This window comes from Perognathus longimembris, chromosome 7, assembly GCF_023159225.1.
Source record: "Perognathus longimembris pacificus isolate PPM17 chromosome 7, ASM2315922v1, whole genome shotgun sequence".
Lineage (NCBI taxonomy): Eukaryota > Metazoa > Chordata > Mammalia > Rodentia > Heteromyidae > Perognathus > Perognathus longimembris.
In genome coordinates this window covers 45556924-45580886 of record NC_063167.1, presented here as the reverse complement: position 1 = coordinate 45580886, position 23963 = coordinate 45556924, and the positions used below count along the sequence as shown (strand labels likewise).

Below are 23963 nucleotides of genomic sequence, written 5' to 3'. Positions count from 1 at the left end.
AAGGGTTTCTGAGGACATTTCCTGGGTCACAATCACTCTGCTACACCTGAAGCCCACATTATGTCCTGCTCTGGGAGATCATGACTGTTCCAGCTTTCCATGGTAAAAGCTTTTCCCTTTCCACTTAAAGTACCAGTCTAATATTTCCTTTGGAACCTGTAGGACAGATGGTTCATATACACTGTGAGCCCAGCTATGGCTTTCTGCATTTTTCTTTGGCTTAGGACAAAGACCAAAACTTCAGAGGGCTGTGGTCTACCCAGCAGCTTCCTTCCTGATTCCTTTTGTCTTCGGATTTGAATATAGCTATCTCTCAACTGGAAAGTGGCTTTGCTTACCCATAGTCCACACGTCATACTTAGCATACTTAAAATAATTAGAAATTCAGAGGTTTATATTTCTGTGAAATTAGCAAATATTGCATTTTGTAAAAATTGATTTTATTATGTAAATACAATCTATGTTCTGGTAACCTAAGAATCAGAATAATCTAATTCATTCATTCACACTTTCCAGCTTTAGGAAAATGTTTCACATACCCTGAAAGGTAGACTTGTTGGGTCTAAGATAAACTGACATATACAGTTTTTAGCTTTTTTTAAGCTGTATCACAGATCAAATATAAGAAATATAGTAACATAAAACTCATTTCTGGTGGGCATGAAATTCTCAATTGGCTTGAGCTCATGAACAGACACTAACAAAATTGGCCAAGTGGATTCTGCTATTTCTCACCCTGTAGAGAATGCATTTCCATCATCTTTGCACAGCAATCCAAATGATCAGATCATAAAGACAAGTTCATAGTCTGCACTTCCACCCACAGGGAATAACATCCCAACCTCCAGAAAAGTAAGGTCAAAGACAAACAGCAGAGAAAAAGATTTTAGAGCCAAGAAAAGTTAATCTTCCCTATTACTTGGAATTTACTCTGGGAATCCAGAAAAAGATGAAACTGGGCTTAGTGGCCCATGAGGTATACAACTCCAGAGTTATAATTTACTTTCTCTATTAGGTTAGTTCTATTGGGCACGTGAGTGATGGCTTCCAAACTGTAGAAATAATTCTCAAAATGCAGAAAAGAACCACACTGGTCTCTTACAGTATAAAACCCAAAGCAACGATTTAATTCGATGATCAGAAAATTATTAAAATAGGCCAAAAGAATATTTCTGGAGCAAAATGTTTATGGGGAATGTAATAAAAGACTAATAGGATATGAAGGCTGGCTTGGATAGAGAAGTCTTCAGGTTTTCAAACACAATGAATTATAAGTTTACTATAACTGTTGCCCTGGATGGAAATGATTTACCTATTACTCATACAAGAGTTATAACTTATCTCTTTCTGCCCAGTTAAGTTATAAAATGCGTTAGTCTAAAGCTGGATTTGGCCATATCCATAATCCCAGCACTCTGGAGCCTGATGGTGAGTTCAAGGCCAGCCTAGGCTCCAAAATGAGACCATGCTTCAAAACTAACAATGCCCAGTCAATAGCCAAGACCACCCTGAAGAAACCCCAGTAGATTTTAATGTCTATTTCAAAGTTTGGGATAATTGTTTGTTATGCATTTTCTATTATTTCTTTTCACCTTACATAAAATAGAGTGCAATACTTTATATAGACTTAGAGTTTTTTTGTGGTTTTTCTACCATGATATTATCTCTAGGACTGGCATTTCAACTCCAGAGGCCTAGGTAGGGAATCTCATTTGCTTGGCCCATATTTTAACCCCATACCAGAATTTGAGGCCAGTCCACTGACAATTTAGAAACATTTTCTTTTTGTGATCTTACTGTCTATAGCTGGGAGAAACAATAGCTGTGAGTAAAGACTGTCAAGGAGCTAACCACAAGGCAGGTGCAGTGTACAAACAATATATTGCTAGTGCAGCAATAATGTGGATCAGTCCCATTCAGGGGGAGTGAGTGAAGATTTGCAGAGGCAAGATTTTCCAATATTCAAGATTTCAAAGCTTATAACAGAAGATACTGTGCCCAGAGTGAAAAACATCAAACAACGAGCATTAGTTCTTTTTGCTTCCTCTGTAGTCTTCTGACACATCCTGAACCCATCGCCCTAATTTTTCTACTGGTCCATACTCTTGTCTTAAGGTACTTGAATTTATTATTATCATAAAGAGACTGAAAAAATCAATTAGATTTTCTTATAGTGATTTATTATACTCAGTCCTTTAAGTGAAGGTATGAATAGCTAATGAATAACCTTGAATGAACGTGACTGATAGGCACTTGCCAAACTTTTAGTTGCCTTACAAAGTCATGATCGCTTGGAAGAATGCACTGAAACTATTCTGTCAAATAAGAATCTTATATTAATAAAGTACTGGGAGCATGACTGTACAGAGATAATGCATTTTTAAATTCCTTCCAACTATTTTCAGGAACAATTTAGAAATTATTGATGTAGAAAGAATATTAAAAATATAATTTGTTCTTCATGTTATTGCCCTCATTTATTTTCTGTATTTTGCTAAGCTCCAGTGATTTGGAACTCTTGTTCATAGTCAGTAAATCTCTTTGTTGTCTTGATGAATATGTCACCTAAAACGCTTAATGGAGAATAATCTTAGAATACTCCCATGAATTGGTTCGAAGTCATACTATAAAAGATGAGTTTAAAAGTTATTATCAAAGAAGGATCAGAGCATAGCAAAAGAGAGAAAAAGAAAAGTGAAATGTACTGCGAAATGCTTCTTAGATGCTTCTGATATTCTAAGATAGTTTCCAGTTGAGATCTCCTACTCAAAAGTGTTGAAACAATGCCTAAAGCATAAATAAGTTAGTTGTGGAACTTAAGGAGTATATCTAAAAGACAAAGAAGCAAGTCTACAAAATTTTAAGTATTTCAGCAACTCTGAAAACTTAAATAGCTAAAAGGCTAATAAAAGAAAGTTAAAATAATGCCTGGTAGATTTAGAAATCAAGGATTAGAGTCTTGTCTCCGCTCTCAAGAGAAGACATTGATAAGTTTTGTTTACTTGTATTTTTCTTTAAGATGTATTAGGTTTCTCGATGGATAAAGCAAAGTAATTATATCATTCATTAAAGGATTTATTGTAAGAATCCCATTCGCATATGCATACAGAAATGGAGCCAGATAGTTCAGTGTTTTATATTCCTTGGTATTCAAGTCCTATTAAGAAAGAAACTGTTCACTAATGCTTTTTATTGTAACAGACCAATTCGCACAATCAGATTCCACTCTTCTGATAACTTGCTTCTACTAAGGTATCTTTTAATTTTTCTTCAATTGTTTATTAAGGGTCTTTGGTGTTTGAAAGCAGTTAAATCTTCATGAGTGCCTAGATGATAACCTTTTTCAGAGATTTTAAATAGCAATACATTAATGTCTCTTTTTTTGGAAGGGGTAAGCTTTCACCACAGGAGGCAAAATAATTCTGAGCATGCAGTACTGACAGTCATTGTACTCAAGGAGAAAGGGAAAGTGGCCAAGTGCAGAAGTAACAAGACAGAAGGCCAAACAGAATGTGGCTCCTACCAGCAGATCACACTTTCTTAATATAAATAATAAGCAAATTGAGAAGAGCCCTTCTTTAACCTATAGCTCTTCCTGTGTGTTTCCTGAGGTCATATGATTTGCTTTCCCTTCATAGTCATAAATTCCTTTGGGTGATAACTTGGTTCTCACATTCAGAATTAGTTTCCCACACAGGGAAACACACACATACAAACACTTACACTGATAACTCATATGCTAGTATGGAGAAATGGAGACATCTTGTAAGTAGAGTAAAAATACAGATACTTTTTCCTATAGATTTCATAGATCTCACTAAGTCAATCATGGCACTTCCCATTGTTGGGCTTTCTTTTTTACCTGAGCAATTAAATAGTTTCCTATTAATGTGGATTCATTTTTTCCAGAGTCAGGAGAGGAAACCTGCATGATAATACCAAACAAATATAAAGCACTGTATTCTAATTTGCTACATAAATACCATGAAAGGAATCACAAACAGGAGATCACCCAAAGTTCACTGATCAAAACACATCTCTTGTGGAAGTAGAGGAAGGGCCTAGAGGTAGAATAGACCCGTCAAGGTCCGCTCCCCAATGACGTCCATTCTCCAATTAGGTCTAACCTCCCAAAGTTTCCACCATTTTGTAGTAGACCATTAAGCCATGAATCTATCAGTAGAGCAACTTATTGATAAGACCAGAGCTCTTGAGATGAAATTATCCATCACCTAACACCATTCTCCTGAATATTGCTACACTGAGACCAAATCTTCAGTATATAAGCAATGCTATAAGCACTAAGACCATTTTGTCAAATGGTTGCTTGATATAGGCAATGATAACATTAGGGGCAGTCAACATCTTCTGAATTGTTGTGCATCCTAAATTGTCCTTGTGTTCTTTTGGTCAACCTCACAAAATCCTGTTGATACAAACATGATTTCAGTTGAGCTACATCCTGTTATGAAAAATGAGTGGGTGTTTTGTTGTTGGGTAATTGATTGGATAAACTCTTTATACCATTAGTAAACTAGCCAATTGTGTAAGACTGTGAATCGAAAAGTCTGATGAGTTAGAACCACAGGGTTTTAGGGATTAAACTTGCATGCACTGCCTACCTCATGTGTTTAGTTATCAGACTGTAGTCCATTATGCACTATTCTTCAGAAATAAAATTTTCCTTGCCAATTAAACACACACACACACACACACACACACACACACCTCTTAAACAGCACAATTATAACTATTCAGTGTTATCTCTTCTGAATTACTTTTAAAATTTTGAAGATGCAACCGTCAGCTTCCTAGATTATCAGTAAAAGGCTTTTTAGCACATTCATATATACATCTGTTAGTTATCTACATAGAAACTATGCTAAATTGGAGATTTGTGCTAGCTCCTTTGCTTTTTCACAGAGGGATTGTTTTATTGCATTATCTCTCTGACCAGTCCATATGGAGTAACTCAGCAGTCAAAATATTGCTTGTCATACTCTGGGTATTTTGCACTTGAAGCAGAGCTTTGGATTGGTCAATGAAATGAGATGGTATTTTCTACCTAAGGGAACTATCTTAATGAAAAAAAAAAAAACCTCACAGTGATCACTCAGGTGATTTACCATATTTAGGCTTTATCACCTCAAGTCTTACCTTCATGAACTCTATGATTAACCTTCATCTATAAAATTAATGTAGTAGTCAATTCTACCTTCAAAATATATCCAGAATCTTATTAGTCTAAGGGAAGAAGACAAGTAGAAACAGTGTAAATGTTTTCACAAATAAGGAATACACATCACTTCCCTTCTACCACCAATTCCACTACTAATTTCTATCCAAGGCACTACGGTGATTCTCTGACACATGTTCAAGACCTAGAATTGTAAGGTACTCAGACATAACAGAATTTCAGGAAATATGTATATAACAAATGAACTCCTAAACTCTGTGAGAAACAAATATTTCCAGTATGCTCTAACACATGTTCAATACATACAACATGCTCTAAACTGTTCAGTATGTATTAGATCATCTGTGTTTTCAATGCAATTTCCTAACTGTGGAACATACACCTGCTGCCAATTGTTTATATGCCTCCCTTATGGTCTTGAGGCTTCTTCTAGCCAATGACAATGGAATAAGAACTGTGTAATATGGCTACCATAAATAAAAGTTCCTAACAGTATGCATTTAGCAATTCAAGAAACAAGCTCTCGGGGCTGGGGATATGGCCTAGTGGCAAGAGTGCCTGCCTCATATACATGAGGCCCTGGGTTCGATTCCCCAGCACCACATATACAGAAAATGGCCAGAAGTGGCGCTGTGGCTCAAGTGGCAGAGTGCTAGCCTTGAGCAAAAAGAAGCCAGGGACAGTGCTCAGGCCATGAGTCCAAGCCGGAGGACTGGACAAAAAAAAAAAAAAAAAAGAAACAAGCTCTCTAGTCTTTTGCACCTTGCATTTTGTTCTTGATAATCAAAATCAAACCAGCCTTAAGCATAACTGAAATTCATTAACCTGCGATCCAGCAACTGTGACTAAAGAGAGGTATCATTAATTCTGTTAAAACAGAAATCAAATGAAATTATCCATTAGAAGTCCATTTGCAAGCTCTTGTTTGGCAATTTGCATGGAAAGGAAGTTTTCATAATTGAAATTCACAGCTATTTTTAATGGCTGAGTCGTAGATATAAACAGAATTAGACCTGGGATTTCTTAAAGAAATATAATCAAAATTTGCATGCCATGAGATGAACAGTCTTGTTTATTTATTCCACAAACAGTTTCATATATAATGCTTTGCAAGGAGTGGGTAAATTGTCATAGTCTATGTATGCTTATCTCAGATGAATAGAAAACAAAGATCTATTAAAGGCCACTAACAAACTAGCAAGGTTTAAATGCCTGAGGTCCAGGTTAAAGGTTAGGAGAAAAAGAATCCCATTTCCTTGGGCTCTTGCCATCCTTTCAAATCTCCTGTACTGGTATAGTTCAATCAGAGGACAATGAATGCTGTAATTACACTGTAATGTAAACATAAAAGGCTTGATATAAAGAATTACAATACCAAATGGAAATAACTATAAAGTTAAAAACATAACTCTTAAGTGTAGCTTTGAACTGAAGGATAATACTAAGAGAAAGTTGATATCTCTTTGAAGAAAATGGTGTGTAGTGGGAAATTTGACTGGGTGCCACAATTTTCAGTTTCTAGCATGCAGAGTGCAGGCAAGCCCAGGTTGCAGGAAGACATGCAGAGATGGAAATGAATTTCTTTTTGATTTCTTTTATTCATGAACATCCACTGAATGCTCTCTGCATATTGGTCACAGGCTCTACAGTTGATGCTGCTCTCACACAGGCCACATATCACTGAAATATCTTAAATAAGTAAAGAACCAAATGCCATTGTGGCAACTGTGAAAGTACTGCTCCTGAAAGGGTATACATAATAAAGAGAATCTTAGGAATGAGAATCCTCGTAAAAAAAAAAAATTGGGGTCAAGTAAATACGTAACAAGGAAATTACATAGAGGATCTTGATAATTAGGGGGAAGTGGTTGGACATTTAAAAACTATTTTGGTTATTTTGATTATTCTTAGATTTTCTGATCCTGTTCCTTGAAGCCTTTTAACTGAAATTGTATTTGCTTTCAAAGTCAATGTATAATTTTAAATAACTTTTCTTCTGGCATGTCTTAGAACAGCACATTAATGAGGTGCTGTCATTGTAAAGCTATCCTTCACATATCATGGCACTCCTTATCTCTTCCTCCTACCTCATATTCTAGTAATAGAGTCTACCTTCTGGCCCTAGGGATGATCACAAGAGGACTTAATCCAAATCAGACCCACCTTAGGTCAAGGAGTACACTTCCAGTGAACTGAAACTGGTTGGTTTCTCCAGAACAAATCTATAAGGATAAAAGTTCAGCGCTCCCTGTGGCTGTGGTTGTATTCTTATTGGCCTAAGGAGCTTGCAAAAAAGAACTTAGTAGGTGAAGTGAAAAGAGAGAGATACTTATTGGAAACCGAAAAAGGAAAATCAAACGTAAACCAGGAAACAAAGGAAGAGAGAGAGGAGGAGAGAGAGAGAGAGAGAGAGAGGGAGAGGGAGAGGGAGAGGGAGAGGGAGGGAGGGAGGGAGGGAGGGAGGGAGGGAGGGAGGGAGGGAGGGAGGGAGGGAGGGAGGGAGGGAGGGAGGGAGGGGGGAGGGAGGGAGGGAGAGAGAGAGAGAGACAGAACAAAAGTCCAACCTCTGACAATGGACACACCAGTGCCCAGGTCAGCATGGTCTTGCTACTTAACTGAGCAAATAGCCCTGACTAACCAATCAGTCTTTGGACTACATGAACATCTGATATTAGTTCAACAAAGTACTTTATTGAATGTATTAACATTTTCATTTGTAATTTATTATCTGACATTGGAATAAGAATGAAATATGTATTTGTGGAACAAATGGTTGAAATGGTAATAAATTTCAAAACAGTGATAGAAAATGCAGGGCTGTGTTGTCATCGATTCCTTGTTTTGCTTTGTTTTGTTTGTTTTTTTGGCAACAGTGAAAACACTGGCTGGATGGCTTCAGGAAAGCTACACAGGAACTGGTTTAGAAATACCAAGTGCATCAAGGCTGCATGTTTTAACTTAATTTTCTTGGATGAGGTATGTTTGAACTCACATTTATTTAATAAATGTCCTATCATCATATTTCTTCTAGAAGCCTTCTTCCTGTTGTTCCCGTTTCATGGGCTGATGCATTAGTAAACTTCATTTGCCCTTCTTCCTTTGGTTGAATCAGCGACTATGGGATATCATTAGGGCAGTAAAAAGAAAGAACAGAAAGAACCATCCTTTCTCCCCAGGCTGTGAGGGTACCGCTCGCTGGGCTCTGTGATCAAATATCATCCTAAGTGAAAACTACTTGAGACAAATATAAAAACAGAAAGACAAATAACAAGACATCCTGAGCTCCCATAGTGCTTCGCGAGTGGCCGGCATGATAACAAACCCTGGGCGTCAGCACGCGGGTTCGGGTCGGCTCTGTGGGGGCTCCAAATTGGTAAGTGGGAGGTTCAGCGAGATTGGGGCCCCGCTGCGGTCTGGTTAGGCGGCACAATGTCGCTTTTCCGGGGCGTGTGGGGCGCGCTGAGGGCGCTGGGAAGATCTGGAGCGGAGCTGTGCACTGGCTGTGGGAGTCGTCTGTGCACACCTTTCAGTTTTGTGTATTTTCCAAGATGGTTTTCATCCAACTTGAATAGTTATCCAAAGAAACCTATGACTTCCTACCTTCGATTTTCTAAAGAACAACTACCAGCATTTAGAGCTCAGAACCCCGATGTGAAAAATAAAGAACTAATTCAAAAAATTGCAGAGGTATGGAGGGGACTTCTTGAGTCAAAGAAAAAAACATATAAAAATGCTTACAAGGCAGACTGGAAAATATACAAAGAGGAAATGAGCAGAATGCAAGAACAGCTTGCTCCAAGTCAGTTGCTGTCTTTGGAAAAAGAACTCAAACAAAGATGTTTGAAAAGGAAATCAATAATGAAAATGAGGGAGTTAACATCTCTTGGAAAACCAAAGAAAACTCGTTCAGCTTACAACATTTTTATAGCAGAGAAATTTCAAGAAAACACAGGTGGTTCACCTAAGGAGAGGTTGAGGATTTTAAATGACATGTGGAAAGATATGTCTGTTTCTCAAAAGGAGGTATATTATCAACTTTCTCAAGATGATAAAACTCGTTATGAGGCTGAAATTAAATCTTGGGAAGAACGAATGATACAAGTGGAAAGAACTGATCTTTTATGTCAAAACAGGAAAGTACAACCTAAAGCTGCCACTGAGAATCTAGACTTCGAAGAAAACTGAATTGTGTTCATGATGGTTAGGCACAAGAAGCCAATTAAGTCTCAGAAACCGGTGTTGTAACATTAGAATACAGATAAAATTGGTAAACATTTTGTATTCAATTCCTTTTTCTTTAGCCCATGCCTGCCAGTTGAACACATTTTGTATTAATATTTGTAAAACCCAACAGATGAAGGTCATGAAAATTTTTCTGTTTATAAGAATCACAGAGGGTCAAAATCTTTCATGCAAATCTAGAAGGGAATCATTTTATCTTTGATAAAGGAAAATCAGACAGTGGTTTTTTTTTTATACTGGATGCTGATTGTGTATAGGATATTCTTGCCTCCCTATGGAGCCAGGGGCTTGTTTCCAAACTTTTCAATACTGTAAAAGCCACAGTGTTCTCTGATACAACTGTGCCGTTAAAAAAATGCAGCCAGAACTCATATCTGGGTAAACTCTTAATTCCTAGGTATAATCCATACATACTCAGAGTTGATGGCTGTACATGCAAGCACTGGTTAGTTTCAGTAACTTTTATAAAAAGAACTAAGAGATTTATAACCCATTTTCTCATTGTCTTTTTCTTTTACTAAAGTAAAAACGAATTATATACTAGATCTATGCATATTTTATATAGCATAAAATAAAAATTTTAATATTTCATTTCTCATGTTTTAAAAAAAAAGACATTCTGTTCCATGATATGATGGGGTATTTGAAACCAATAAAAATGAGTCTCAGAGAAATAAAATATTTCACCCTTTTTTTTTTTTTTTTTGGTCAGTTTTGGGGCATGAATTCAGATCGGGGCTCTGTCCCTGAGCTCTTTTGCTCAAGGCTAGCACTCTACTTCTTTGAGCCACAATACTACTTCCAGGTTTTGAGTGGTTAATTGGAGATAAGAGCCTTATGGTGGACTTTTCTGTCTGGGCTGGTTTTGAACCACAATCCTCAGCTCTCAGCCTCCTGACTAGCTAGGACTACAGACATGGGCCACCAACATCAGGCTCATCCTTTTATACTTTTAAATTAAAGGAAGGGGATGATCTTTTAAATACATTTCTGACTCAGCCCAAAGGTGTTGCCAGAACATAAAACATAGGATAGATAAGAAAGTCAGTAAATTGAAACAGAAGTTTGCAAGTATCAGCACTTTCTCTTTTCTACATTTTTATTATTATCATTTAGTTGTACCGGGAGCTTCATTTTCACATGTCCATATTTGCATTCAATGTAGCTCATGTAGATTCATCTCCTCCTCCACCCTCCCTCATGTCCCCTTCCTCAATTCCTCAAAGAATTTAGTTGCCATTTTCATACTTGTTGGTAAGATATTTTGACCATATTCACCCTTTTCTACACTCTCCAGTTAACCTCTCTGCTCCCACTCTTAACCATGCTCCTTCCTCCTCAGGGCCTTTAACATTCTTGTCATTCATTTTTTTAAATACATGTTAATTGTTCAAAATATATGTTCATTGTTCAGTGTGGCATTTCACATGTGTATATACAGTACTTTAATCAGAATGCTTCCTCTGTTTACTCTTTCTTTCCTCATCTCCCTATTCATTTAATTCAACTGATCTCAGTGAATTTGATTTTGCTATTTTCATGCACAGATGCACCATTTTTTAATATTGTTCACTCTCTAACATTCTCTTCTCTTCCTTCTCTAATTGTCTCAAGTAATCCTCAAATTACATATATATATCATATGTGTATATAAGAAATATATACAATCCTCTGTGTGTTAACATATACAGTTTTATCATCTAGATCTAGCATCTGCATGTGAGAAAAAACTTGTTACCTTTGTTTTTCTGTACCTAGCTTACTTCATATTTTTATGAGCTAGAGTAAAAAGAAAATACAAAATCTCATTGTCTGTAATCTCACCACTAAAGTAATATTACATACTTTTCTAGGCAGTTATCCTTGGAGAGGAAGCTTCCCCTTCATTTGTTTTATCTCAAATCTAGTGTGAAGAAATTCAGAATGTTTTGAGACTGAACGCTTGCTGTATATTTGGACAACTCCCTTTCCCTGCTCTAAGCAAATATTCTTTCTTTGCTAAGATTTGGATACAGTTCAACTCCTAAATGTTCCTGCCTAGTAGCTCCATACCAAGCTTTGGTAGCTCTAAGAGGCAGGGCCTAGCCAGGGGCAATGTGTCATTGGGGATTCCAGTGGTGAACTGGATCTTTTAGAACTCAGTGTGTACAAGAATGAGCTGTGAATGGGTTGACACAAAAGGTGAGTACCACATTTCCCCGCATCTCACTTTCTGTCTTGCCAGATAATAGGGCCTGCACACATATGAAGACATTTGCTAGTTCTTTATTGGAAACTCTATTTCTAAAACACTATGTTTGGAGAGTCAGGCACTAGTGACTCACACTACAAGGGAAACTAGGTTCTGGAAGATCTCATTTCACAGCCATTCCAGAGATTAAAAACATGTAGGACTCCATCTCCAATTAATGAGCAAAAAGCCAAACTAGAAATGTGGCTCAAGTTCCAGTGGGCAAGCAAGTCCAGCAAGCAAGGGGCCCTGAATTCAAACCCTACTTCTGGCAAAAAACAACAACCAACAACCTAAATTTGGTTATGGTTTTTAATCTTCTTTAGCATTTCCCTTTTCTTAGTTTACCCATGATTATTTTGAAAGCATTTTGTACCCTTATCATTTTTGCTCTTCATTCATTGTGGTCATTACAACCCTTTCTTCCTTATCAGTAATTTGAGTGAGTCATGTACAGTTCATTCTTGGTGTTTCCCATTAGTTTTTGCATTACATAATGTTACTCTGTTAGAACATTTCCTTCTCACCTCCTCAATTTCCTGCATCACCTAGTTCTGTTGATTTATCAGGAGTCTCATCTTACCAAATGGATACTTGTACCAAGCTCTTTCAGAGCAAAAAGCAATCATGGGCAATTGCCTTTTGACCTTGATTTATGTCTCTTTCTTTTTTTCAGACTCTGTTTCAGTTTGCTTTTCATATTATGTGTCTGTCTTTTCTATCTTTTTTATTGTATATTTTTGGCATAATTGCTCTGGAATTTTTCTCAGATATGTCAAGTTCAGCTACTCTGAACACATGTCTGATTTGCTCTTATCTCTGTATCGGTTCTGTAAATTCCTTTCACCTCACCTCCCCTGTGGCTTGAGAATGGATTTGGTGAAATAACAGATTGAGTTTCACAGAGGTTTTGTAAGAGGTTCTTAATTATGTTCCCCACCTGATATTTTGTTAACTCTTTAACACTTACTTGACTTGGAGAAGCTATTTCCTATCACTAGGACTAGCTTTGGCTCTGAACTTTGGCATCTATGCCTCAGACATTGGCTGCTGGTAACTTTATTCTTCCTGCTCCCCCAGATCTACCTCTATTCCATTAAGAAAAAGATAACTTCCCAAGTCTTCTGAATTTACAGCAAAATAAAATGAGCAGAGTTGAGTTAACTCATGTTATTTCCCTAGAACTGAATTTATGGAGTTGGAGCCAGTTTAGAAGACAGCCAAACAAAGCTGAATTTTTCTTTTTCCCAGGGCTACATACATATCTTTTTAATCTTTATGTCCTATATTACTGCAAATATCTCTGCCAGATGCAGAGATATTTCTCTGCTTCAACTGATCTCAGTGAATTTGATTTTGCTATTTTCATTCACAGATGCACCATTTTTGAATATTGTTCACTCTCTAACATTCTCTTCTCTTCCTTCTCTAATTGTCTCAAGTAATCCTCAAGTTACAAATATATATATATATATCATATGTGTATATAAGAAATATATATACAATCCTCTGTGTATTAACATATACAGTTTTATCATCTAGATCTAGCATCTGCATGTGAGAAAAAACTTGTTACCTTTGTTTTTCTGTACCTAGCTTACTTCATATTTTTATGAGCTAGAGTAAAAAGAAAATACAAAATCTCATTGTCTGATGCTTACTCTTTTTTTTGCTAGCATTTTGTTTGTTTTATTGAAGTAGTACCCCTTTCTCATGCAACTAAGTACTAGAGGAAAATTAAATACTAGAGGAAATTTCATGCTACTTCATCTTTACTGAAGCATTTTTACACAGACTCAATAGAAAATAAAACTATCCTGGACATGTAATGTTTTCATGTTTCCTTTATTCAATAAATAATGTTCATTTACTGAACCCTTACTTTGTTCCAAGTATGAAAACCTACACTGTAAGAGTAGAGGAAAAAATTATTTCTATGATGAAAAAAATTGTCTTGTCGCAGTATCTTCTAGTACATCTGATTTTTATTACTTTGGTAGTTCACAAACTTTCAAGGTTTACTCAGTTATACAAATCCCTAACCTATTATCTCTTCCAAAAGTTTTAACAAATGCAAAGATCTCTTTACCACATAGTAAGCTATTTGTATTCGACGCTATAGAACCAAAGTCACAAATAACAACAAAATTAACTGATGTAAGCCTCAGAAACTCAGACTGATAGCCAGGTGTGACTTCTAAGTAAGAGATAAAGACATTCTACTTTATCAGCTAAGTAAACATCTGTAGATTGCTCTGTAGATTATCCTCTGAACATCCAGCTTTTCAGCTGTCCACTGAGCCTCTGAAAATACACAGGGATAAGAAGGACAATGGCTGAAATGACAGAACTCATTACTTCCTAATGCCTTGTCTGCCCTGAGTACTTACTTGGGTGGGAAAGGATGACATGACCATTTTGTGTCTTGGCTTGTGTAAAGGGAATTGTCAAGGCTGAGTTTGACAGACATCTTTTCAGTCCTTATTGATCTGATCTGGGGATGTTGTCAAGCAATGTAGCACATTACAAATTGGGTGTTTTCATGTATTAGCAGGGTATGTGCCTCATGTGCAAAATTGGGATTTTCATGAAGCAGGTGAACACATGGCATCTGTATTCCAATCAGAAATATTTTTGCATAAAAATACTGTTCCAATACTGAAGCATATCTTTGCATCTAAGTTTTACCTGATATACTCAGCTTGCTAATCCATATGCTGTAATGAGCCCTGGACATCTCTTCAGAATGTTGTTCTATATGTAAAGCAGTTGGTCTACCTCCCTTCTTGGTCTGGAACATTAGGTGATACTGTATATTTTGTAGAATTATTCCAAGTAATTGGTGTATTTGTGTATCTTTTATGAGCTATATTAGACTCCCTTAAAGGCTACTGTTTTAAAGTAAATTCATATTGCTCTACCCAAAGAATGGAACAGATTTTTTTTGGTTTGGGGTCATTGTGAATTTATTTGTTTGTTTGTTTTCTTTTAGATAGGGTTTGCTTTGTTTCTTTTCAGTGTGTCTGTGTGTGTGTGTGTGTGTGTGTGCGCACTAGTACTAGGGCTTGAATTTAGGGCCTGTACATCATCCCTGAGCTTTTTGTCCAGGGCTAACACTCTACCACTTGAGCCACATCTCTACTTCTAGCTATTTTTTAGTGATTTCCTGGAGATAATATGTTCATGGACTTTCTTACATAGGCTGGCTTTGAATTGCAATCATCAGATCTCAGTTTATTCAGTAACTGGGATTACAGGCGTGAGCCACTGGTGCTCAACAGGATTTGTTATTGTTGTGTCATCAAAATTTAATGCTTTCCTTTGATACATAATTAAAATAACCAAGAAGAAAGCTGAGGTTCTCAATGTATATTACATAAATAATCTATGATTTCCAGATATCCATAACAAAATTCTATTTCAAGTTTCAAAAATCTATTATAGAGTGTTGCATTTTGGAGGGGTTTTTTTAATTGGCTTTGCAGTCTCTTTCATGATATTGGCTATAGACTTCAGCCTTGGTCAGAATGATGGGGAATAGATTGTGTGCATTTACAATGTACCTTCATGGAATAGTTTTTTATCCTGATTGACATTCTCATGTTCAAGCTTCTGAACCAGGACCAAGTAGGTGTTCCTCTCACAGGAAACTTGCTTTATGCTGATACTTTGTGAGTCTTGTCTGACCTGTGTTCATGTTATCCATACTAATTTAACTGCTCTCTAAGACGACCTCTCACTAGGAAAGAAATTAAGATCAGGTGCATCAGTCAGGTGGTTCACAGACGAGTTAACACAATATAACATACATTAATAACAGGTGAAGTTTGTTGTTTACAAGCCCCAGAGAGAAGAGGGAAGAAAACTTCCTTGGGCCAATGAGAAAAGAGCCATCTGGACACATGTGCTCAGCTAACAATTAAGAAGCACAAGAAGAGAACTGTAAGACTTAACATTCACTGCCATCCAAAGTAGGTTTCATGCAGGGAGCTCTAATTATCATTGGGTCTGAAACAAGACCCATGGGTATGGTGCTTCAATGGTTGGTGCAGGCATCTATCTGGGTGGTCTAGGTAGATTATGGAAGTCAATAGGGTGAGTCAGGTAGCTTGTGTCTAATTTGAAGCTGGCCACCAAGATGTAGTTGTGTAAGACATATTAAATTAACAAACTGAGAAGACGGAAAGAAACTTTTTCAAGGTCAACTAATCCCATTTATGGCAAGGGAAAGTTAAGCATCTTCAAATTTGTGCCAAAGCAACATAAAATTATAGGATATCACCCACTACAGAGAAATTCATGATAAATATATTCAACACAATAAACTCCTTAAACACCTGAGTGAATAATTATGCAGACCCCTCTCATTCTTGATACTCTTAATCAATGCTTTCTTCTAATAGTGAATCTTGATTTTTTTTTCCAACAGGAAGTCAACTTCTCCCCTTGCTTTCTGTTTCATGAGAGGAACATATGGTTTGATCTTAATTTAAATACATTGTAAATGCAATCAACATAGCACAACAGCTGGCCACATTGAATGCTTGGCTCTTGAAGAGCACAGATATGTTCCTGACTGGATTATATATACTTGCTACTTGATCCTTCTTTTGTGAGATCTGAACCTAGAGCCAGCAGAGCTAGGGCTGTGATAGGATATTTCCTTAGCAGAAATTAGAGGAATATAGTTGGTTGGGAAGAGAAGAATGAATTAAGTAAATGCACAGGGTCTGAAGAGTTTATGGAATCTGAAACAAGCAACAGCTGTAAGAAAATATAACTATATAAGTATATATATCATATATACATATATATGAGAATCTAAGAGTTAAAATCAAGCTAGGCAGGAAGTAAACAGGTATCCATATGTTAGATACTGCTGGCTAAATCATAAACTATATAAAGAGTTGAAATATACACTCATAGATCATGATATATATGTCTACATATACATATATATGTATATTCTGCTTAAGCTTTATAAGCAATGAAACAGGAGTCATAGGAAAAAATTATCTGAGGATCTAAGAGTGGATCTTTGAATCTGAAGAGTTTCTGGCAAGGATCTCTAAGGTGATGTTCCTAGAAGACATTTCAGAGGCCCACAGCAGTGTCTCAGAGTACAATGAATTAGACATTCCAGTCAAAATTTTGGAGAAAAGTAAATGCTGATAGCTGCGATGTGGAGCTTACACCCCTCACACAACATGTTAGATTCTATAGCTTCAAAGTCATCCAGAAGCAAGGTAGAAATTGATGAAGTTCTCTTCTTCTGTAGTAAGTGCAAAGCTACTGCCAAAGGCTTTGGTTGTGCTGAATTCCTTTGTCATTAAATGGAACTTTTAGTGAACAGAGACATAAAGGATGTCAGCTCTTTAACAGCCTTTTTTTCTCTTCAGAGTCCAGCTGCCAAGGCCTCTGATTCCCACTGCACGTGTACAGATATCCCAGCAATAGCACCTTCCGGAGTCTTCTTGGCCCCTTTATGCCTTTCTTTTCTTCAAGAGTCACTTTATGACTTCTCTCTTTAGACACTCTACCTGGGTCGCCATGTCTATTTAAATCTTGAATTGGGCCACATCTCTTCTTCAGAGGACCTTCTCATAAAAAACTTTAATATTAAAGTTCACATCTTTGATGCAAGCTCTTGTGTTCTACTTCTTGTTCAATGTATTTCCTTTTTGTGTTCTGTCTTTTGGAATAGTTCATCTTTTTCCTCAGTATTTCTTCTCTTCCCCTCATCTCCCAACAATTGAGGTTTGCCTCAGTCTGAGTAAAGCTCTTAATAAGGATAAGTTTACTCATAGTTTTCCCTCAGGATCATAATTCAATATGTAATACAAAGGTTGCAAGAGCACTATTCCTTGCTTACCTGACCTTCATTGCCCTCATCTTCCTTCTAGCATAACTGATTGTACAGGTAGCTGCCACTTTCCCACAAAGTCATGTGCTCCAGCCCCAGTGGAGAATTCTAGTTAATGTGACCAACTATGATTGTTACTCAATCCTTTTCCCAAGAATGGGTTCAGAGAAGAAAATTTATTCTGGCAAATAAAATATGAGAGGAAGTCTACTGGGGGATGAAAGGTCTTGTGGGAAAAGTTTCCATGGTCTTAAGGAGACAAAGGTGAAAGTCACTCTTTTCCTCTATATGTTATCATTATACGTGGATGTGAACCTTGAACTTTTGGCTACCATCTTGTCTCCAACCTGAAGTAAAAATGCCAGTACTGGAGAAGGAAGAGCTAAAGGAATATCAGAAAAGCAGAGCTGGAACCCTGCCATTGTGTTCCTCTTATATAGGGGTAGGAAGAACAAGTGACTTTGTTAAATAAGGAAATTTGAGGCAAAATTGATGTTAAACCAAAAATGTCCTCGTAGAAATATTATTCACTTTGCAGTGAGCCAGATCATAGCTCTACCCTTACATAATTTGAGAAAATTGGTTCCTCACTGTAAGTTTCATGATCTTCAAAATAATGAAAAGATCTACATAAATTGAAGTAGAATTATATTACTATGTGATTTTTGAGGATTTTGTCCCCTTCTTTTTTTGGTGTTAGAATGGTAATTCTTAGTCCCGCAGACATTCGTGAATCTGCCTTAGTTTATTGTCCAGCTACAAAACTGGAAGTTCCTTGATTCTATTTCCAGCAGACCTTTATTCTCATTCTTTTTCTGTTGTTCAAGTGTTGGTGGAACTTCATGCCTTACATGCTTGGAGAGCAGTGGACCTAAAAGATCACCCGAGCACCTCTCTCCCCAAGATCATTTGTGTCATTTCTTCAAAATAAGAATGAGAATGCCCTTTGTGCATTTGGCTGAATCCGTTCTCTTGACAGCATTACTCTGAGTGCCCCCAAGGAACTGTGTATTGTAGTCCTCCCACAGCAAAAGTGTCTGTGCATCAGAGACAACTTCCAATTCACATGAACGGTCTGTCTCAGATGTTGCACACAAGATTGTTGCACTCTAGAGGATAAAACATTAGAAAGCAACCTTTCCCAAACCCCATGAAAAGTTTCAAGGTGCTGAGCTAACTTTCCAAGTGCAAATACCTACACAGGATTTAAAAGAAAGGAGTGATGTGAAGGTTGCACCTCTGTGTTTTTGTCATTTGTGCTGGCAAGCAAGGCATTTGTATTTTTCTACAGTAGCAAAGACAAGGACTCCTGGAATTATGACATCACGCATCAAGGTATCAGACATATACTTTGCTGTCAGGGATTGTGGCTGCTATGGAGAGAAGCTAAACCAACAATAGTATTGGTATCTTTAGCTCCTCACTAGCAACTAAGAAGAGACATTCAGTTTTCAGATACTGACTGACTTTTCCACTCCACGGGGATAATGGTATGACATGGTAATTCTCTGACTAGTTGATATTGTACAGCATTGTTCAAGATGCCATTGCTGGGAACACACTAACACTGGGCCCACCAGTCCTTTCAACATTTTTTAAGCTTCTGTATTAAACCACTTTCTGTTCCAAGTAGTGTCTATGACTGAAATGGGAGCCCGGTGTCTCCCCAGGATGTAAGCAAACCAACGGTATAGCTGAGTTTGAGTAAATTCCATTACCAGTACCATGCTGATCCCCCAAGTAATGCAGCATGCTTCTCTGAAAAATAAGATATAATGTAATGTTTAGTTTATCTCAGTCTTCTGTCCTTATAGAAAATGCCACTCCCTGTGGCTCCATTTTGTTCTCTAAAAGCTGGCATCTGTTAGTGCACTAGGCCACTTTCCATCTAGCACACTTTCCATCACTGAAATAAACATCAGAGTTACTCAGCTTACAAAGAGAAAGAGAAAATTTTTATTTTGCCTCAGTTCATGATCATTTTGCCCCTTGCTTTGGACCTATGGCAAAGCTGCACATTATGGTAAGAATATATGACAAAGAAAAAAACACGTATCTCATGATCAGTAAGATTTAATAAAAGGAAGAAGAAAAGGTTGGGATCCCACAATCCCTTTCAAGAGCATAGCTCCAATGACCTAAGGACCTTTCCCTAGGCCTCACCTTCTAACGATTCCACTACCTCCCAATAATGCCATCCCAGGGAAAAAGTCTTTAACACATAGGCTTTGGGGAAATTCAAGATCCAATCTACATCATTCAGAGTCTCATGAATCTGACAAATATGTCAAAATACACATGGGTTAACCCCTTCACTGAGAAAACTACATAGCTCCTATGTAGATCTGTAATTGTAAATGGACACTTTTCCTGGTATTTATGGACAGAAAATTAGCTTTAACTCCTTTGTCAGTGATTTGTGATGGGATCAATCAGTTTCCATGTCCTCAAAATGAGCTCCTCTGGGATAGAAGATCCGCACGATAGTAGATATTCTGGATAGAAGATGTATTCTTGTTTTGGTTTTTTCTTTTTTCTTTTTTTTTTTGGTCCTAGGGCTTGAACTAAGGGCCTAGGCACTGTCCCTGAGCTTCTTTTACTCAAAGATAGTGCTCTACCTCTTGCACCACACCTCCATTTCTGCCTTTTTGCTGGTTAATTAGAGATAAAAGTCTTATGGACTTTCCTGCCCAGGCTGGCTGCAAACCATGATCATCAGACCTCAGCCTCCTCAGTAACTAAGATTACAGGTGTGAGCCACACACGAGTACTCAGCTAGGAAGCTACAGTCTTTTAGTCATTTAATACTATAAAGCATTTCTTGGATTTTCTTTTTTGGTACTTTTTAAAGGATTAGATAGCATTGGGTAAAATGCTTTGATTTTATTAGTACACAGATTTTGAAGTCTAACACTGTTTATGATCATTTCTTCCAGAAACAATAGCCCCTAATTAAGAGTAGAAAAATAACCTTGCTATTTATAATGAGAGAAATATCTATGCACTAAAAGCATCTTTAGAAGGAATTCAGAACATACTATATCAGCTCTAATTTCTAATTAACTGGAAGTATTTTAACAGTAGACAAATGATGTCACTGTTTCCAATGAGAGAAAATCCAGGCAATAAGAGCATCTTAAGAAGGGATGCAGAACATACAATATCAGTTTTAACTTCTAATTAACTGGAAGTGCTTTATTTAGTTAAGTAAGTTATTCAGTTAAATAAATTTCTAATTAACTGGGAGTACTTTTGTTCCGTTAAGTAATAACATTTTTACTGCTTCAGATCCCTCAAATTCTCAATATTGTACATGAAAAGTTATGACCATTGAAACTGTTGTGGTGTCATTATTGATTATAAGTCCTAATATATTCTTTATCACACTCTGCAACTATTAACTTAAAATCTATCAGTAGAAGGTTTAGCTTGATGATTCAGAGAACACATGGGCAGTAAAACAGATATTATATATTTGCATACACCTTCACCAAAACACTTGAATAATGTATTTTTAGAAAGTTTTTCTTAAAAATCAGACTTTTAAAAACATCTAACATGGTCCTGGGCTTGATATAAGGTAGTTAGCTAATGAATGTTCTCCTATACACGTGTGATTATATGTATGTGTGTAAGTATGTATGTATGTGTGTGTACGCACTCGCACATGTGCTATTCCTGAGGCTTGAATTCCAGCCCCCACACTTTTGCTTAGCTTTTTCTCTCAAGACTGGTGTTCTGTCACTTGAGCTACCCCTCCACCGGTTCATTGGAGATAAGAGTCTCAGGGATTTTTCTGCCTGGCCTGGCTTCCAACTGTGTTCCTTAGATCTCAGCCACCTAAATAGCTTCTATTACAGATGTGTGTACTAGAGCATTTGTCAGAAGATTAAATTTGTGTCAAGTTTTGCTACCTTATTTTGTTAGATTTATTACAAGCTACTTTAGTATTGGCTTGTACCTTCTTCTTTGTAAAGAAATGACAATTTGTTAATTTCTTCACAGTGAAGAAGGCTTAATGACTTTATCATTATTTATAGTTACTGTATAAACAACCAACTATTATTTTTTCTAATTATTACATAAATTAATCATTCTCATCTTCTTATATACCTATAACTAGTAATCTACTATTTTTTACTCCTACATCAGAAACGTAATATTGAGCAAAGCTACTCTATTTTCCTAGATTGGTATTCAAGCTGAATTATGCATCTCACTGAAGACGCCTGAATATCCAAACAACTGTTGGTTGTTTCAAAGGAATTGATTTCTAGATCCTAGCAGCCTGTAGATTCTGCTTTCCCACTTCCATTTTTACAGTAGCCCTTTTCTTATTAAAAAAAATGTTTAAATGCACATTCTTCACCCATCTAGAATACTATCAACATATAATGCACACGAGTATAAAAACTCAGGGGAGTCAGATACCAGAATATATGAAATTATTGTAAGAGACTTTAAATGAATAATCAGAGTACCATACATTGATGTAATGGCATTTGAAAATTGCCTAACACTTCAGCAGAATATCATAACAGCTAGAGCATGTAACTGAGGCTCTCTTTCAATTCTTCGAGAAAAGGAAGCAGAGAAAGAGACCGCAGGACTTCCCAACAAGTTACACACAAGGCCTTACCCTTAGTGTCCTACTTGTTTTGGTTAGATTATACCTTCTAAAGATTCCAGAACCTCCCAACATAATGCCACGAGCTAGGGACCAGTCCTGTAAAGTATGAGCCCAGGGGGTTGGGGGATAAGAGGAAAATATCTTTCATATTCAAACCATATATGAATGTGAACACATTTAACCTTTTGGAAGCACATACATTAAGGTGCTTAAAATAAAGTTTAAGTTTGATTAGAGCTTATTTTGTCTCAAGACTACTTACTCTTCAATGATATTTCATCTTCTATGATTTTGAAAAGTATATATTTTGTTCCCTTGAGGGTCAGAAGATATGAATTCTTATAGATAGCAAAGCTAGGAGATTAAATTAATGCTTTTTAACTGCCACATTCACTCACTTTAGTTAAAGTTTTTCTTTCTTACATTTTCAAGTTATTTTAAATATAAACGTAATTATTAGTTAGTAACCCATAGGAAGATTTTTTTAAATATAATCCTAAATTGACCCTGTGACATCTACTATTCAGTTGTATTTCAACAATATTTTTGTAGTGATTTTATTAACATATAATAAAGAACACTTAGAAAACCTAAAGCAAATACACTTAGAAAATTTAAAACAAATAAGGGCCAAATATCCAAAATATAACAAAAACATAAACTGCCAATAAATAAACCCCCAAAGAAACAACAACTCAACTGATTAATGGGCTAAAGACTTAAAGAGAGACTTCTCAGAAGAAGAAGAAAGACTAGCCAATAGACACATGAAGAAAAGTTCAGCGTCTCTGGCAATCAAGGAAATGTAAATTCAAACAACACTGAGATTCCACCTCAAACCAGTTAGAATGTCTATTATCAAAAAACTAGCAATAATGGATGGTGGCAAGGATGTAGCTAGAAGGGAACTCTATTACATTGTTGGTGGGAGTGTAAACTTGTTTAGCCACTCTGGAAAGCAGTATGGAGGTTCCTTAAAAGACGAAACATAGAGCTTCCCTATGACCCAGAAATCTCACTTCTGGGCATTTACCCAAAGGACCACAACACTAGCCTGCACTAAAGTCACCAGCACAGCCACATTCGTCGCAGTATTATTTACCATAGCTAAGATATGGAATCAACCCCATTGCTCCTTAGTAGATGAGTACATCAAGAAAATCTGATATATATATACATAATGGAATGCTACTCATTCATCAAATAGAATGATATTGTATCAAGAAATGGAAAGGCTTGGAAAGAATTATATTAAGTGAATCAAGCCAGACCCAGAGAAACATAGATTGCATGGATTCCCTCATTTGTGATAACTAGAATGTACCTATAAATATACAGGTAAACACACTGGATGGTTAAAAAAAAAAAAAAGAATAGGATGTGATAAATTATACAGGTGTCTAGTTCTAAATGAGCTATACAACTTGTAGGAGGGGATAGGAAGGAAAAACAGGGAGAGAGCAAGGAAAGGAGTGACATTATTCAAAAGAAATGTACTCTTTATCTAACTTAGGTAACTGTAAACCCCCTATACATCATCTTTATAATAACAATAAAATGTTTAAAAAAAGAAAAGCAAAAACAAAGTGATACCTTGTATAATCCAAAATGTTAATATTTTGATATGTATTCTACAGAATTCAAATATATAAGATCTATAAATAGGGGCTCGAGATATGGCCTAGTGGCAAGAGTGCTTGCCTCCCATACATGAAGCCCTAGGTTCGATTCCCCAGCACCACATATATGGAAAACGGCCAGAAGGGGCGCTGTGGCTCAAGTGGCAGAGTGCTAGCCTTGA

General features: G+C 36.7%; 1 protein-coding gene across 1 annotated transcript; it reads left to right on the top strand.

The window, feature by feature from the left end:
- Window positions 1-8561: 8561 nt before the first annotated feature.
- LOC125354315 (transcription factor A, mitochondrial-like) lies at window positions 8562-9525 on the top strand. The gene has a single exon (XM_048349930.1). It carries the CDS (start codon window positions 8627-8629, stop codon window positions 9380-9382), a length of 756 nt encoding a protein of 251 aa, XP_048205887.1. The 5' UTR covers window positions 8562-8626; the 3' UTR covers window positions 9383-9525.
- Window positions 9526-23963: the final 14438 nt, after the last annotated feature.